Below are 18,102 nucleotides of genomic sequence, written 5' to 3'. Positions count from 1 at the left end.
CATCCGGCGTGATAATGGCAAGCCCCCCCCCCCCCCCAATTGGTGACATCATCCTTTCTTGTGAAGGTTATATGCTTCCACATGCAATCAACCATGTGGTTCATTAGGTAGTAGGCAGACACATGATTTCTCTCAGTTTGTTGTTGCATGCAATAGAAGGTTGTGTTGTGGGTGAGGCGTGCCAAACCCAAGTTGTTTTTCTTTCTGAATGCTGACTTTGTCGGTCCTACGCTGTTCTCAAACTCTATGAGTGCATAATCCAGAATTGACATCAGTTTGTTGTAGTATTTCTTGATCTTTTGATGTGAATCCAATACATAAGAATTGCATGTCTTTGGGGATAGAACGAAGAGGACCTAGTGCTCGTCGCTGCGCAAACAGTCAAATAATGCAGTAACTACCATCAATCTTTGTACGATGAGAGGATATATACTATATATCCGAGAAATCATATGTGCATTGATGCTAGCTAGTGAGCACTTACCACATACGGTGGGGCACAAAATGGTAGTCTGCGTGTCTATGTTGAACCATGAATTTGAAGGTAGATCTTCGTCACTTTCCTACCTTATCGATTCTTAAGGTTATGGTGGTGCATGTGATAAGGGTCCGCCGCGGTGACGTCCTCACGTTGTCATACTTGAGCTTGTTGCCTAGATGAAGCGCCCATAGCCTTATTAAGGAGGATCCATCAAACTGCAGGTGGTCGATCAGGCTGAAGATTTGGTCGACATGTATATAGAACTTGTCCGCGAAGAAATCATCTACAAAGCCGAGACCCGACGCTGTGACGGATGCGACATCCGTCCACGCAGCCGTTCCCCTGGTCGGCCCCATATGGCGACGGCGGCGAGATGGATATGTAGTAGCGTGAAGGAGAGGAGGCGGTGGTGCATATCGGAGGAGGACGAGTTGGAGGATTAAACTCTCTGTATTGATTATGACTTCACAAGTTACACATATATATACATGGAGTGCAACGGCAGGATAAGGTTACAACTGATCTAGCTAGTCCTAAGGAGACGTGAGCTACGTGCGGGACGAGCCAGTCGTGGGCGCAGGACTCGGGCGTGCGGGTGGCAAGGAGGACGTGGAGGAAGTAGTGTTCCAACACCCCCCCCCCCCCGCAGTCGAAACGGGGTCGCTGAGAACGTTGAGGCTGTCCCGGAACTCGTTGAAGATGGCCGTTGGCAGTCTTTTAGTGAAGATGTCCGCGAACTGAGATGAAGTAGGAACATGCAGAACCTTGACGTCGCCTATGCTGACCCGTTCGCGGACGAAATGCAGGTCGATTTCCATGTGCTTTGTTCGCTGGTGCTGCACCGGGTTGCTCGAGAGGTACACAGCACTCACGTTGTCACAGAAGACAACGGTGGTGCGGCGTGGTGGTCGACGGAGCTCGGTGAGGAGTTGGCGAAGCCAGCACGATTCGGCGACGACGTTAGCGACCGCGCGGTACTCGGCCTCCGCACTAGACCGGGACACCGTGTTCTGACGCTTCGAGGACCAAGAGACGAGGTTGGGTCCGATAAAGACGCAGAACCCGGATGTCGAGCGGCGGGTGTCCGGGCACCCGGCCCAGTCGGCGTCGGAGTAGGCGACGAGGTCGTGTGTCGGGGCAGAGCTGTGGATGCGCAGACCGAGGTGGGAGGTGCCATGCACGTACCGCAGGATCCGCTTGACGAGCTGGAGGTGCCGCTCACGGGGATCGTGCATGAAGAGACAGGCCTGCTGGACCGCATGAGTGATGTCCGGCCTCGTCAGGGTCAGGTACTGGAGCGCGCCGGCAAGGCTCCGGTAGAGGGTAGGGTCGGCGACGGGCGCACCCTCTGAGGCAGACAGCTTGGCGCGAGCGTCGAGGGGCGTGCTGATCGGCTTGCAGGTGAGCATGCCCGCCCGATCGATGACCTCGAGCGCGTACTGCTGCTGCGAGACGAAGAGGCCGGAGGCAGAGCGTTGCACGTTGACGATGAGGAAGTGATGCAGCTCGCCGAGGTCGGTCATGGCAAAGGCTTGGTGCAGAGAGTCGATGACGGAGCGAAGGAGAGCGGTGCTGCTGGCAGTGAGGATGATGTCGTCCACGTATAAGAGCAGATACGCCATGGAGTCGCCGCGGTGGAGGATGAACAGCGAGCTATCGCTGTGGGAGGCGACGAAGCCGAGGGCGACGAGGTGCGCCATGAACCGCGAGAACCAGACGCGGGGGGCCTGCTTCAGGCCGTACAAGGAGCACTGGAGACGGCAGACATGATCCGGGCGGTCGGCGTCGAGGAAGCCGGAAGGCTGCTCGCTGTAGACGACCTCGTCGAGCCGGCCGTGAAGAAAGGCGTTCTTCACGTCCAGCTGGTGGATCAGCCACGAGCTGCTGACGGCGAGGCTGAGGATGACCCGGATAGTTGATGGCTTGACGACGGGGCTGAAGGTCTCGGTGTAGTCGACATTTTCACGCTGGGTGAACCCACGCAGGACCCAGCGAGCCTTCTGGCGTGCCAGAGAGCCGTCGGCATTGAATTTGTGCCTGTAGATCCATTTGCCGCTGACGACGTTCACACCTGCAGGACGCGGCACTAAACACCAGGTCTTATTATGAATCAGTGCATCATATTCCTCACGCATAGCGGCATACCAGCGGGGGTCTTTGAGGGCAGTGCGGTAGGTTGGAGGGATGGGGGAGAGGAGATCGACGGTGAGATTAGTTTGAGTTTTAGGAAGGGCAAAGCCAGATTTGCCGCGCGTGCGCATAGGATGAGGGTTTTGTGGGGGTGCGATGGCAACGGCGCGCGGTGGGAGCGAGGTGCTTCATGGCGAGGTGCTGCATGGCGCGGTGCTGGACGTGGGAAAAAGGCAGCGAGGGGAGGGTTGCATGCGGTCGTGGGGCACGGCGCGTGGGGTGGAGCCGCGTGGCGGAAGGGAAGGGGGCGAGGTGGGAGCAGCATGCGAGGGTGGGGTCCGCGGAGCTGGCGCAGGGGGCGGGCCGGTGGGAGGATGGGACGCGGCGGGTGCGGGGGAGACAGGTGGGCTGTTGTGGATAGGCGCGTGATCCGAGGAGGATCTGGAGTTGGTGGGAAACGAGGTAGGAGGGGACGATCCCGAGGCGTGGAAGGGCGGCGGACGAGGTGGTCGGGCGCTGGGATTTTCTGCTGTGGGATCGGGTGCGGAAAGTGTGGATTGGAAGGGAAAAATTGTCTCATCAAATGTAATGTGCCGAGAGGTGTAAACGCGCCGAGTGCGTAGGTCGAGGCAGCGGTAGCCTTTATGCTCGGGGGGGCTACCAAGAAGCACGCACGGGGTGGATCGGGGTGAGAGTTTGTGGGCGGCGTATGGTGCAAGGTTAGGGTAGCAGAGGCACCCAAAAGTGCGTAGGTCGGTGTAGCTAGGGTGAACGCCATGTAGGAGAAAGAAGGGTGTGAGGTTGTGAACTACGTGAGATGGTCGTCGGTTGAGGAGATGGGTAGCCGTGTGGAGAGCTTCGACCCAATATGGTGGTGGCATGTGAGCTTGAGCGAGGAGAGTGCGAAGAATGTCGTTAGTGGAGCGAATGGCACGTTCGGCCTTCCCATTTTGCGGAGAAGTGTGCGGACACGAGAGACGGAGTACAATGCCTCGATCGGAGAGAAAGGTGAGAAGGGCGGTGTTGACGAACTCACCCCCATTGTCGCTTTGAATGCAATGGATAAGGGAGTGGTACTGCGTGAGAATGTAGCGACAAAAGCGTACAAGAACAGAGGCCGTTTCAGACTTGTTATGTAAAGGGAAAGACCAGGAGAAATGAGTGTAGTCATCCATTATTATAAGATAATATTTAAAACCAGAAAAGCTGGATACAGGCGACGTCCAGAGGTCGCAGTGAATTAACTGAAACGGGAAACTAGTAAAGGAAAGCGATGCTGAAAAAGGTAATCTAGTGTGGCGCCCTCGTTGGCATGCATCACATGTAGGAGATGGTGCGGGCACATTATTACATGAAGGGGAAATAAAAGACTGTAGCGAGGCCTGAGTAGCCCGGCTTGGATGACCGAGGCGGCGGTGCCAAATATCGCCGGCGGTGGTGCTGGTGAGGATGGTGGCGCCGGAGCCTAGGAACGGGTAGAGCGGGCCGGAGCTACTGGACCTCATGATTAGCCTCCGAGTGAGCAGATCCTTCACAGAAAAGCCATAGGGGTCAAATTCGATTGAGCATGAGTTATCAGTAGTGAATTTACGAACAGAGATTAGGTTTTTGACTACGTTTGCAGAGACTAGGACGTGGTTGAGATGAAAGGGTTTGGGAGGGAGAGAGGTATAGCCGAGGGAAGAGGGAGTCATGATGGTGCCGTTGCCTACTATAATGGGAGGAAGATGATGAGCTGAAACATCATAAAGCCGAGTGAGTATACCTGCGTTCCCAGAGATATGTGAGGAGGCACCAGAGTCCATGTACCAGTCGGCGGCGCCGGGCTGCTGCAGCGACATGTTGCTCATGGCGGAGTTGAGCATGCTGAAGTTGTCCCACGAGCCAGGAGTGGGCGACGGTGGAGGTGGCGCATGCGAGGAGGACGACGCGCCAGGGTAGAAGACGGGGTACACCTGCGCCGGGGCAGCGGGGCGGGGCCCGAGGATGCCGGCGGCGTGCGGGGGCACCCACGGAGCACGCCCAGGAGGAGGAAAAGGCGCGCCCCAGGGCGCGAAGTACCCCATCCACGGCGTCTGCCCGCCGGGGAACTGCTGCTGCTGGGGGTGGCGGCCGCCGTTGCCGCGACCACGACCGCGGCCACGACCACGGCCATTGCCACGGGCGCGATCAGAGGAGCCGCCGCGACCTGGGGTGCCCTCGCCGGTGGGCCGAGCGCGATCGCCAGAGCCGGGTGGGCCGCGATCGCCAGAGGAGGTGTCGGAGAGGCCGCCGGCGTTGGTGCTGACGGTGAGGGCGGTGGCCCCCTCGGTGCGATCACGGGCGTCGAGGGAGATCTCTTCAAGAAGGAGGCGCGAGCGCGCCTGGATGAAGGTGGGGAAGGGTACCTGGAGGGGGAGCACCGAGGCGAGGACGTGGAAGCGGCGCGAGAGCCCGCGGATGAGCTGCAGAGTGAGGGACCGGTCGGTGACCGGTTCGTCCACGTCGGCGAGGGCGTCAGCAAGGGCCTTCAGGCGGCGGCAGTATTCGCCGACGTGGAGGTCGCCCTGGGTGGTGGAGCGGAACTCGGCCCCGATGTGGATCGCGTGGGCCGGCTGATTGTCGTGGAAGAAGTGAGTCAGCTGGCTCCAAGCGCGGTGCGCCGTGTTGTCCGGCGACTTGATGACGTCGTAGAGGTCGTCGGAGATGGACCCGTAGATCCAAAGCAGGATGGTGACGTCGGCGTGGCGCCATGCCACGGTCTGCTGTTGAGGCTCGGAGAAGTGGTCGACGCGCCCCCCGGCATCGTACATGGAGAGCACGCACCTGAAGATCTGCCGCCATTTGGAGAAGTTGCCGGCGGCGAAGTCCAGCTTGAAGTTGAGGAAGTGGCCGATGTTGAGCTGGTGCATGTTGGGGATGCCGGAGGAAGACGAGGCGCCGGCGGACGGAGGGCCCGGGAACGGGAGAGCGACCGCGAGCGGCACCGTCGCAGGGGGCGCCGTGGCCACGGGCAGAGACGCCATGGCAGCAGGAGTCTTGGCAGGAGGTGCCGGGGCAGGAGGCGCCGTGGTGACGGGCAGAGGCGCCGTGGCGACGGGGAGGGGCGCCGAGGAGGACATGGTGAAGTCTCAGAGAGAACTCGCGTCTGATACCAAGTTGAAGGATTAAACTATCTGTATTGATTATGACTTCACAAGTTACGCATATATATACATGGAGTGCAACGGCAGGATAAGGTTACAACTGATCTAGCTAGTCCTAAGGAGACATGAGCTACGTGCGGGACGAGCCAGTCGTGGGCGCAGGACTCGGGCGTGCGGGTGGCGAGGAGGACGTGGAGGAAGTAGTGTTCCAACAGGACGAGCGAGGTTGATGGCCGGGGAGGGCGAGGATTTTTGCGTTTGGCGCGTGACCTCGCCTATTCCCCATTTAAAATGAAGGTTCAGCCCTTTGCAGAGTATTGGTGAGTTTTGGAACTCAGCATAGCAAGACCAACAGTCAGTTAGTCAACGGCAGGTGCCACAAGTGCATGCCTGTCATATTTTTGCGGACTTTATCTCTGTGGGTGCTTGACATACACGTGACTCCTTGAATTCCGTATAAATAAGAAAAAAAGTTTACCATGCTTTTTATATTGCGTACTCAGCATAGATGGGACCCATCAAATTCGGTGATAAAAAAATAAGGCATAAAATTATTGCGTTCCTAGGAAAAAGGTGAAGTTTGTGAAGTTTCTTGTCACTGCCAAGTCCTAATTTGTATCAAAGTCGGCAGATACCTCAATTTGGCGAGTTCCCAATAAATTGAACTTGGCGAAAGGTCAGAACTCGATGAAATCCCAGATTCCAGTAGAGGACGCATTGGTGTTACAGTTTTAGGTGCCTTTTTAGTTGATCCAATGGATGTTATTTAAAAAAAAATGATGTAGCTTACTGTAGTTGATGCCTTAGGAGTCAATTTTCGAATAAAAAGAGATAAGCTATGATTTCTTATGTTCCTTAATCTACACCGAACATTTCGCTCTTCCATGGATGGACTTAATTTGAGGTTCTCATAAGATTTATATTCTCCACCGATCGGTTCGTTCTGCCACTGAACCTACACAATTAGATGTCCATGTCTGTGGAATCTTATTCATTGTGGTGTCTCTGACAATGCCATGGTCAGGTACATTTCCTACGAAGAGATGGGAGTTGCTAGAAATCTACGTCCCTGCTGATTTTCCATTTGTCTTTCTCAAAGTTGACGATTCCCAAGCACTTTCTGGGCTACCTCTTGCAGCCCAGAGAATTCTGCCAACGTGCAAATTCAGGCGGTCATCTGAACTCTTGGTTTATTTCTCAGTCTCCGGATCACAGTTCGGCACCATGTGTCACTCCAATGTAGGGGCGTATAGCCAGGCCCAGCACTAGTAGAAAAAGGGATTTTTGTCCCGGTTGGTAAGGCCCTTTAGTCCTGGTTCGAAAACCGGGACTAAAGGGTCGTTACTAATGCCTCTCCCCTTTAGTCCCGGTTCGAAGGAACCGGGACTAAAGGGCGCGGCCACGTGGAGCTCCACCTTTAGTCCCGGTTGATAACACCAAACGGGACTAAAGGAAATTTTATGATTTTTTTTTTGAATTTTTTTTTTGATTTTCAAATTTCTGAATTATTTTAATCTCTAGTCTGTAATCACCACCCCTCATCACTACTCAATTTATCCTCTAACCACCCCTCATCATTCCAAATCATTTAACTTCCCGAACGGTTAACTTACCGAACGGTCACCCATCCTCCCACTCCCCCAACCTGAGCACGCTTCACTTCCGGGTTCTATTCTCACTCGTTTCCAAGTCTGCACTTGTTGTTTTCCTGACAATAGTAAGATGTCAATCCTATTAACCTTCACGGATTTTTCTTGAGCATGAAGTGACACATTTCACTGTTTGAGTTTGAAACTATTATTTTAAAAAACAAAAATTATTTAGTAACACTAATATTTCTTGAATAATTAGTTTGACCATTGTTTGACCATATTTGACCAAAATTCGAAATAACTGAAATAATTATTTAGTAACACTAATATTCTAGAATAATTAGTTTGACCATTGTTTGACCACAGTTTGACCAGATTTGACCACATTTTTTCCAAAAAAAATTGAAACTATATTTTTTTCTGTTACTAGTGGCGCACCTAGCAAATGGTGCGCCACTAGTAAGTTTGAAATTTTTTCGATTTTTTCCACTCTAGATCTTATAAGCCCCGTAACTTTTTTTCTGTTAGGTTTTTGAGGATTTTGAAAATGTTTAACAGGGTTTCCCCGGTTAAATTCGGATGTAACTTTCCGAGTAAATGATTTTTCATATAAAATACTTTTTAATCCGAGTTCGTATGCAAAAGTTATGCCCATTTTACAAATTCCAGTGAGATTTTGCAAATAAAGTCCAAATTCGTATTTGTAAATTTTCCCAACAACCAGACCACATATCACATGGGAAACTTATTTTATTTTATTTTATTGACATTTCCATCATTTTCTTTTGTTTTTTCTAAAACTGAAAAGGTGGTCGGGGGGGGGGGGGGGGAGTTTGAAAATGGGACCTTTAGTACCGGTTCGTGCCATGAACCGGTACTAATGCCTCAAAGCCCATTAGTCCTGGTTCGTGGCACGAACCGGGACTAAAGAGCCCAGGTGAACCGGGACTAATGCCTTAGCCGCACGAACCGGGATAAATGCTCACATTAGTCCCGGTTCGTGATTGAACCGGGACTAATGTGAAAAATTCCCTGTGACCAAAGCCCTGTTTTCTACTAATGCAGGCAACACATGCCATGCAACAAGGTCTTTCATTGACTGTATCTACTATTCAATACTATAGCTATGAGATTGGCCTGGGGAGCGGCAAGCTCCTGGCTACGCAACTGCTCTATGCTGTGTGGCTATACAGACCAACCAGGCCGTGCCTAGCGGGGTGGCTATACCATAGCCACTGAAAACTGTACGCTGTGTTTGGTTGCATCCATACAGACCAACCAGGCCGGCGCGGTGTAAAAATGGCCCGTTTGATAGATTGTATCCACTGTTTGTTTTGTATAGCACGAACCTTAAAGCACCGCCAGTCAAGCCCGCTAGAAACGGTGGAATGGGCCATTTCGCCTCAGCCAAGCAGCGTTTTTTATTCTAGCATGGTGCAGCAGTCAGTGGCGGGCGTTGATAAGCGCCCGCCGCACGTACTTTACACAGCAGTGGCGAGCGTTGCACCTTGCCTACCATTAGTAGGGTCGCCCACCACTGCTACCAGATTGAATCCGCCCACCACAGTTAGGGTCCTACCAGTGGCGGCCGGGCCCCACCACTGATGACACTTTAGCAGTGGCAGGAGGTCAGTGGTGGGCAGCCCCACCTCCTCCGACTCCAGAATCACCGGCTTCACAGACTACCAGTCTAAGTAGAGCTCCATTCTAAGAGTAGTCTTAGTTAGATAGTTTGTAGTTGTTGATGTCGACTCAGAGTAGAACTTGAGTAAAACTTGTGATGATGCTTTTAGGTACACGAATCATTAATGCTTATGTTGGTTATGTTACTTGTGTTCTTCTCCTGGTTTGCTTTTTTAAATTATGTTCTTCTCTTGGTAGATGAGGTGGTATGCGGTGTGTAGAAGGAGGTCTCCAGGAATGTATGATTCGTGGGAGGCATGTAGTGAACAGGTGAATGGTTACAACAATAGCTCAGATAAAGGGTTTCCAACTAGGCAGGAGGTAGGAGATGCTTACACCAAGTTTGTGCTCAGAGCGAAGCGCGACGATAGAGTGGGCAAAGGTGAAGGTCAGATCGGGTTTAGTCGGCTGAAGAAGCTGATAATCTTCGACCAGTTCGTCGCCATTTTGATGTTGATGCTATATTGTCCATGGATAGTATACATTCGGTTAAATGTTACTTCTTTTCTATGGTTGTTATCTTTTCTATACATCGCCATGGTTAAAATGCTTTTTGCCGAGGATGTTACTCAGCTTCATTTACTTTTACTGTAGTGATGTAAGCAAAAGATCAGAGCTAATGGAACAACCCTGCATAAGCAAAGGATTAGTAACTTGGGAAGAGTCGTTCTGCCCAGCTGGGGGCTGCTCTTCGTTTGGCTGCTTTGTAGGAGTTTGACAAGCATCTTGTTTTCCCTTGTACAAGGGTCAAGGGTATAGATATCATAGTAGATGATCAAGTGAGTCAATCGGCGACCGATCACCGATCGCCGCGCATTAATCTGCCCGCTGCCACTCGCCAGTCAGTCCGTGTTCCTCAGTCGATCGACTGCCGCCTGCCTATTCTCCCAGAAGAAGTTTTGTTTTATTTCTAGCCCTCCTACTCTCTATTAAATTGATGCCCACACCATCGATCATGTGACGAGACTTGTTCATCTGTGCGTTATCAGACTTGTTCCGTGGATTTCGTTTTCCATGTGACCTTGTGATACGCTATGATTTTTGTTGGCTTTTCAGTAGTAATTCATAAATATAAGATGGTCCAGCTTTTCTATGAGTGAGTGTATAGACATGTTTTACTGTATTTGTTTTGTTTGCGGGGATAGCTCAGTATTTTCTAAGTATTTCAAAAATACTACAGTTTTTAGGATTACCATGATTTTATTTACTTTGAGCTGTTTGACAACCACACAAAACTGTGGTTTCAATACTACAGTTTTTCTAATACGATGGTATTTTCTCTGCGTAAAAAGAAACCCTGGACCTCTTTTTTAAAACAGAGCATGCGAAAGAACGAGCCGATCGTTCTCTTCGGTAGCTTCAAGCCGCCACAAGCTCGTCTTGATCGGGCACCCATGGACAAATCAAGGATAGGCAGTTCAGTGTGGCGCGTATAGGGAGAGTACCGTAGTTGATGGGAAGGAGCAGGCTCACTAGTAGAAAAGGTGGCTTTGGTCCAAGCCGGGTAACCCCATTAGTCCCGGTTCAGTCCAAAACCGGGACCAATGGGGGCATTGGTCCCGGTTCGTGAGCCCAGGGGGCCGGCCGGGCCACGTGGGCCATTGGTCCCGGTTCATCTAGACCTTTTGGTCCCGGTTGGTGGGATGAACCGGGACCAATGGGCCTCGCTCCTGGCCCACAACCATTGGTCCCGGTTCGTGCCTCAAACCGGGACTAAAGATTAGACCTTTAGTTCCGGTTTGAGGCACGAACCGGGACTAATGGGGATGAGACCTTTAGTCTCGGTTCGTGCCACGAACCGGTACTAAAGGTCTCATTTTCAAACTCTACCCCCCCCCCCCCCCGATCGCCTTTTCAGTTTTAAAAAAAATAAAATAAAATGATGGAAATGTCAAAAAAATAAAATAAAATAAGTTTCCCATGTGATATGTGGTTTAGTTGTTGGGAAAATTTGCAAATGTGAATTTTGACTTTATTTGCAAAATCTCTCTGAAATTTGTAAAAATGGGCATAACTTTTGCATACTAACTCGGATGAAAAAGTTTTTTATATGAAAAATCATCTACTCGAAAAGTTACATCCAAATTTAATGGGGGGAACCCCATTAAACATTTTCAAAATCCTCAAAAACCTAATAGAAAAAAACTAACGGGGCTTTTAAGATCTAGAGTGGAAAAAATCAAAAAATATTCAAACGATGGGCAAACTGTGGTCAAACAATGGTCAAACTAATTATTCTAGAATATTAGTGTTACTAAATAATTATTTTTGTTATTTCAATTTTGGTCAAATCTGGTCAAACTGTGGTCAAACTGTGGTCAAACAATGGTCAAACTAATTATTCAAGAAATATTAGTGTTACTAAATAATTATTGTTTTTTAAAACAATAGTTTCAAAATAAAACTATGAAATGTGTCACTTCATGCTCAAGCAAAATTCCTGAAGGTTAATAGGATTGACATCTCAGTATTGTCAGGAAAACAACAAGTGCAGACTTGGAGCGAGGGAGAATAGAACCCGGAAGTTAAGCGTGCTCAGGCTGTGGGAGTGGGAGGATGGGTGACCGTTCGGGAAGTTAGATGATTTGGATTGATGAGGGGTGATTATAGGATAAATTGAGAAGTGATGAGGGGTGGTGATTACAGACTAGAGGTTAAAATAATTCAGAAATTTGAAAATCAAAAAAAATCAAAAAAAATTCAAAAAAAATTTCAAAAAAAAATCATAAAATTTCCTTTAGTCCCGGTTGATGTTATGAACCGGGACTAAAGGTGAAGCTCCACATGGCCGCGCCCTTTAGTCCCGGTTCTGGATTGAACCGGGACTAAAGGGAGAGGCATTAGTACCGACATTTTAGTCCCGGTTCCAGAACCGGGACTGAAGGCCCTTTTTCTATTAGTGGCTGCGACAACAACCTTGACGGCGAACGCGGACGAAGGCCGAGCGTTAGCTCCTGGTGCTCCAAGACGCGAAAGAAAACCAAGCCACTCCCGTCAACGCGAAGCTCCGCCGCGAGGTGCGACGCGGTGTGATCGGTGTTATGGTAGTTACACCTATTTGGTGTACTTTGGTAAGTATACACTGAGCTTGTGCATGGTGCGTTTAGCTTGGCCGTTCGGTTCAGTTAGTGCATGGTCCTGCTAGTTTGTGCACGCCGGTGCACTGTGCCCCGTTCATCAGTTTGTAGCTAGCAACGCACCGTTTGCACCTGGTTCAAACGGCTACCTAGTTAATATTACGTCGATGCATGCAAGCTCTTGCCAAACTGGTCCACAGTATTCTAATACTTCAAAAATACTCTGTTATGTTAAAACTGTGGTATTGTGTATTTGTTTGTCCACTTATTTTATTTCATATGTCGTCTGTATTGAAATAGTCAACACGTATTATGTTTGTGGACGGAGGGAGTAATTTATAAATTACAGCATTTCATCATTGTATTTAGATAGAACTACTCATCAACCCGTGCACCTGCACGGGCTAATGACTTTGAGTCAAAAACTTTGTATTTATGTACCCTGGAAAAAGAATAATCGGTCACAATATTGTTGACTGTTTCTATAAGTGCACTTATCAAAATCGCAGTCACCTTTTGTATTTATGTACACTGAGCTTTGAATGAACGTACATAAATACAAAATGATACCTAATTTGACTGTACACAATTTGAACGTACATAAATACAAAATGAGGAAATAATACCTAATTCATGGTAGTAATATGGAAAAAACCAAAAATAGTATAATTTTGGAAATTTATTGTAGAAAATGATACATTATTGAAAAATAGAATGGTAAAAATTTAGTAACATTTTGGTAAATTTGTACATTTCTATTGACTGTAAATTTAGTCCTAGTTAGTTTTATCAATTTGAGATAATAGAAATTTGGTTTTTGCTGTGTGGTAATTAAAAAAATATAGTTCTTCCCTCAAAGCAGTTCAGTCTATTACTCTTTACCCATTGGCATAAAATACTATATACTGTGTCAGTTTGCGTTCTTTAGTGAATATATAAATTCTTATTTATCGTTAAATTATCAGAAGTTTTGTTTCTTTATTAAAAGAATAAATAGCTGGTCACAAAATTTGAAATTATGTGCTATTTTAGTCTTCAACTTCCGCAAATGGATGTTACACATCTTTGTACCTAAAAATGCACACTATGACTTAATCTCTTTTTTATTTTGCAACTCGGTCGGCTCAGAAATAACATTTGCTTAGTGGACTGAGAAATAACAAATTTGAAATATTATACTGAATTGTGGGTGCGGTTTATCTATGCCATTTGAAAGACCCAGTAAAAAGGGGTTTCTATTGGTCATTATGAAAGTTAGAAAATATATATTGCATTATATATAGCTCGTAATCAAAATTAAGATATATGTACTTTTCAAATTGCGTACTTATAATTTTTATTAGGCATATTTTGCATTTATTGTCTCAATTTTTGTTCCGGATGAAAATCTTGAACACTTTTATGGAACGTCAGGGGCATGCAAGTGAGAAGAAGTTGGCGATCAAGGGAGGCAATGGAGAAAACAATCGACAAAACCATGCACTGTATTATTATACTCGTAAAGAGAGTAAAGATTGACATTTTCTGGAGAGTATATCATAAAAAACTTGTTTATTTGTAGTCCAAATTAACGTTATTTGTTGGGCAAAAAATATATATATCATGAATCACTTGTACGCAGCCATTCTGTACTATTACCGTTTCCTATGCACATATACGTGTGGATTACCTCGCTGGTAAATTAACATCAAGCCAGTTTCATTAATCTATATTGAGACGTGTTTTTTATAAGGGGACCTATTAGAGACTTGTTGTATAGGCTTTCTTTTTTTCTTTGTTGTAGGACGTAGCGTGTTTACTTTGGAAACTGCTAGTGCACACGTTTTTTTTACTGTAATCTAATAGGATTGTTATTTATGGACCATACATATTACATTTGATCATAGTCGTATATTTAATAATCCTATGGTAATTATTGATCTTACTCTAGAATTAGCGTGGAGCCTCGTATGGTGCCTCTAATTAGTAAATATAAGATATAAGATATATGATGATAACTAATATATTATTTATGCTCTACAATCGAAGGTTAGACTTCACATGGATGGGAAAAATATTTTTGGACGTAGTTGCTCACACACCAAAGATTTTCAAGATATGTGCTCGTTCAAATTTTTAGGTTCTGTCAACTTTTCTTATCTTGATAAGCTTAGAAATCATGTATTCTTAGTAACATGATTTTTTGGAACAAAATAAAAGGTCCCCGGCACAGGGCCCCTAATTTGTGGAGAGGGACCTGTTACCGACTTGTGTCTGCTTCCTTGTGTTTTCTTGCTCTAGGTGGCCGTTGTGCTTGGATATTTCCCTTTCCTTTTGTTGTAGTGGAACACTGGTTTCTGTTAACAGAAACAGAATAGATATCTTACAAACGCTTGCTGGGGGTGGGGTCCCAGCAAACGCCCACATAACCATAAGATTTGCATTCGACGGTGACACTTTTTTGCAAAAGAAGAAAAATCCACAATTTAAACAAATTGCCATGATAGTTTTGTAAAATGTTAACCGCAGCCTAACCAATACACATAAACTGCCATTGGGGGGTTTGCAAATACCATGTCCCCCGGCGAGCATTCGCTGGGGATTGGCTTTCTAACAGAAATCAGAGAGGAAACTCTCTTTTCAAAAAAAGAAAGAAAAGCTGCTGACTTGTGCCGTTCACATTACAACATGGCGCAAGCCCAACAACATCGATCTCTAGCACTAGCACATAAATGCTAATAGCAACAGCAGGCAAAGATAGAGTTCGTATGATCTTCCATTTCCTTGAAGTTAAAGACAGGAATAATCCGAAATGTCAAAAAGAATGGCACAATTAAAAGGAAGCAAAGAGATAACGAGGAGCTTTAATTATTCGTTTCCTGCGCTGCAGCTTTTGATGGATGAGCTGCCAACAGCGGCGCACATAATATTTTAGACGCTTTAAGCATCACTAAAAGTTGTAAGGGCATCTTCAACGGTGACCCGCAAATTCCCTCGGTTTTGTCCGAAATTCAGTCAAGACCAATGTCCAAACGCTGATGCGGGAGCCGGCCATCCAATCGTGCCTTCCGCCAAACAGCTTCCATTCACATACACACCTTCCGCCAAAAATACTTTTCATTCCATTGTGTGTTAGTAAAATAATCCATTAAGCTCACTAATATACACCTTCCGCCAAACACTTTCTGTTCACATGCACACCTTTCGCCAAAATACCTTCCGTTCAATTGTGGGTTACTAAAATAATCAATTAAGCTCACTAATGTACACCTTCCGCCAAACACTTGCATGATTAATAGTAGTCTCCGCCAAAGCAAAAAAAGATTAGCCGCAGCTATTCGCCATCCGGAGGAAGAGAGGACACGTGGTGACTTTTGGTTCATCATGTGGATTTCCGGACTCCCGCCAAGGTTCCCCACGTTTATCTCCAATTTACTGGAAAAACGTGGTCCAGACCGCTCAATGGACCGATACAGAACCGCGATAGATGACAAACTGCGTCTAGACAGCACGGTTCGGATGCTTGCGGGAGGTTTGAGGGTCCGCCTTGGAGATGCGCTAATCCACGGGCCACGGCAATATAGCATTCTACTTGATCTGTGGTTTGCAGCCGCTATTTATACTCTCCGAAGACCGTCCGGTTCACTTCTCCATGGTATACATAGTCATCTATATACCTTTTTTCTAAGAGGGCCATCTGAATTCGAGTTCAAAGTCCATTTTTTTAGATAGCTTACAACATATGACATGCAGTTGTGTTCAAAGTCAAGGCCACTGACCAACATGTTATGTTTCTTTTGAGAAACTAACATGTACTTGTACCCGAAAAGCTCTGGTAACCACCACTTATTTTATTTTATTTTATTTTTGAAATTAACCGCCACTTATATGTTACTATAATTCCACGCATGATAGATAAACGAATATATGTTTGCGTGTCTTCCTTGCACTACATTTTTTTCTCCTATTGTTTGCTCATGCTGTCATGCGTGAAACGGCAACGCGTACATGCAGGGTATTACGATGGATCTCCCGCGGCTCAACATAGGCCAAAACGGAAGACGGGCTTCCTCAAAGCATGGTAATAAAAAGGAGCCCCGTCATATTTCTTTGCTCTACATTAGTTCTGTACTAATCTAACGTGCTCTGTGTTTGCCCTGCAAACTACAGCCTTGCTGCTTTGTGTTGTTGCTGCCTCGTAGACGAGTGTTGCTGCGGCTCATGTCAGATTTGTCGCAAACACGCCAAGCCAGATGGTGACCGATGAACAGTCCGAGCTGAGATACATATGTAACGTAGTACATACTAGAAGAAAAGGCACGCCTTGGCACGCTGTTTACTGTAATGTAGCATCACGTGTACCTGACGAAACTGAATCCCATGAGGCTGAAGGTGTGTAGGAGTTGAAGACGTCGCAGTCTGGGACCCGCAAGTAAGCGACGATGTTGAGTATTATGATTATAGCGTAGGATCTTACTCTACCCTGTCTTGTACTTCAAGTTGGTCATTGTACCCCTATATATGCGCCCACGAGGCTCAAGCAATAAACAATCAATTCCACCAACATCCTTCTCTATTCCTTCTGACCGTCGTGGAAGATTTTCGGTCAGTTCAATTTATAAGATATTGATCAAAACAAAGATTCAGAGGGAGAATTGGTTAGAGAATGTTCAAGGCCAGTCTGGCACTAGCATTGAGGAACGAAACTGGACGAAGCTTTGAAACATTACAGTGCCATCTAAGATCAAGAATTTCTTGTGGAGGTTGGGGCAGAACTCGATGCCTACCTCAGATGTGTTGCATCACCGTCATATGGCAACATCTTTTGTTTGTGCAATATGTTCATCTGAAGACAATTGGAAGCACGCTCTATTTGAATGCATGTTGGCAAGAAGTGTGTGGTAGCTCGCTACAGAGGAGATGGTTGGACATATGTGTGCAAATCATGCTTTGAATGCAAGGTACTGGCTGTTCTTGCTGAACTCGACACTATCTCATGAGATTTTCACTGAGATGGTAGTGACCATGTGGGCGATCTGGAAAGTAAGGAGAAAAGCAATCCACGAGGATATATTTCAGAGTCCACTCTCAATGTTGGAAGACTAACGGCACTTGTGCAACGTGAGGACCGAGTCCTCCGCAGTTAGGCTCACGATCTCTCCTATCATGTAGCACACGATGTGCATGCCCTTGTATAGCTCGGGCAGTTATTCTCGGTACTCTGTATATGACCCCTTCGTGGGCAATGGAATGTGATCACGCAGTGTTTCCATAATCCAACTTGGCACCAGAGCAACCCTTCCTACGACCTACCCTCCATGGCCACCGACGACTCTTCCGGTGGCCTCGCGAGCTCCTCCGCTCCGCTTCCCTCTCCGGCACTCCCCTCTTCCGGACTCCCAGCCCCCATAGCTACTGCTCCACCGGCGACTGCTCCTGCCCCCATAGCTACTGCTCCACCAGCCACTGCTCCTGCTGCCATGTCCGTGTTTCCCTTCGTGCTGCCGGCCGCCCACTCTGACGTCGCATCTTCCTCTTCCCCGCCGTCCCCTCCATCCACAGCCTCAACAACATCGGCAACTTCATCACCTTCAAGCTCAACGTCCAGTCCGGTAACTAAAATACTAATTGGATGCTCCGACCAAGCCTTCACGTTAATCCTTATAAAACATCATAAATTATCCGTTAGATATGCAAATTGCACATCTACAACCATTGGATGAAGTGCCTCGAGGAGTCCTTGCCATCACTACTAGAAAAAAGGCTGTTAGTGGCGCACCTATTTTGGCTATTAATGGCGCACGCCTGGTGTGTCACTGTTAATCTACATAACAGTGCCGCACCACCTGCTACGCCATTACTATCCGAGACACTAATGGCGCAGCTAAAGTGCGCCATTACTAAGCCCAGAAGTGCGCCACTGCTGTTACTCCAAAGGACCATGCGTACCTTGTGCTCTAGGTTACTAATGGCGCACTTTTAAATAATGCGCCACTGGTGTTTTTATTTCTGTGCGCCACTAAAGTGCACTATCA

General features: G+C 47.5%; 1 protein-coding gene and 1 long non-coding RNA gene across 2 annotated transcripts; one reads left to right on the top strand and one right to left on the bottom strand.

Annotated features, from left to right (window-relative positions):
- Nucleotides 1-4,102: 4,102 nt before the first annotated feature.
- On the bottom strand, nt 4,103-5,712 carry LOC147963203 (uncharacterized). The gene is made up of 2 exons (XM_087529510.1): nt 4,377-5,712; nt 4,103-4,140 (listed from the first exon to the last, which is right to left on the bottom strand). Exons 1-2 carry the CDS (start codon nt 5,710-5,712, stop codon nt 4,103-4,105), a joined length of 1,374 nt encoding a protein of 457 aa, XP_087385636.1.
- Nucleotides 5,713-15,682: 9,970 nt separating this feature from the next.
- On the top strand, nt 15,683-16,643 carry LOC147963202 (uncharacterized). The gene is made up of 3 exons (XR_015608502.1): nt 15,683-15,902; nt 16,082-16,148; nt 16,238-16,643. It is a non-coding gene; the product is annotated as an uncharacterized LOC147963202 (long non-coding RNA).
- The last annotated feature ends 1,459 nt before the right edge of the window (nt 16,644-18,102 follow it).

Source organism: Triticum urartu, chromosome 6A (assembly GCF_056163025.1).
Source record: "Triticum urartu cultivar PI428250 chromosome 6A, HENAU_Tu73, whole genome shotgun sequence".
In the NCBI taxonomy this organism is placed as follows: Eukaryota; Viridiplantae; Streptophyta; class Magnoliopsida; order Poales; family Poaceae; genus Triticum; species Triticum urartu.
This window is presented reverse-complemented; position numbering and strand designations above follow the sequence as displayed.

Coding starts and splice junctions, on each gene's coding strand:
- LOC147963203 (XM_087529510.1), bottom strand. CDS start 5,712: ATGTCCTCCTCGGCGCCCCTCCCCGTCGCCACGGCGCCTCTGCCCGTC. Junction 4,141..4,376: donor ACATATCTCTGGGAACGCAG/GTATACTCACTC, acceptor TTTTCTGTGAAG/GATCTGCTCACTCGGAGGCT.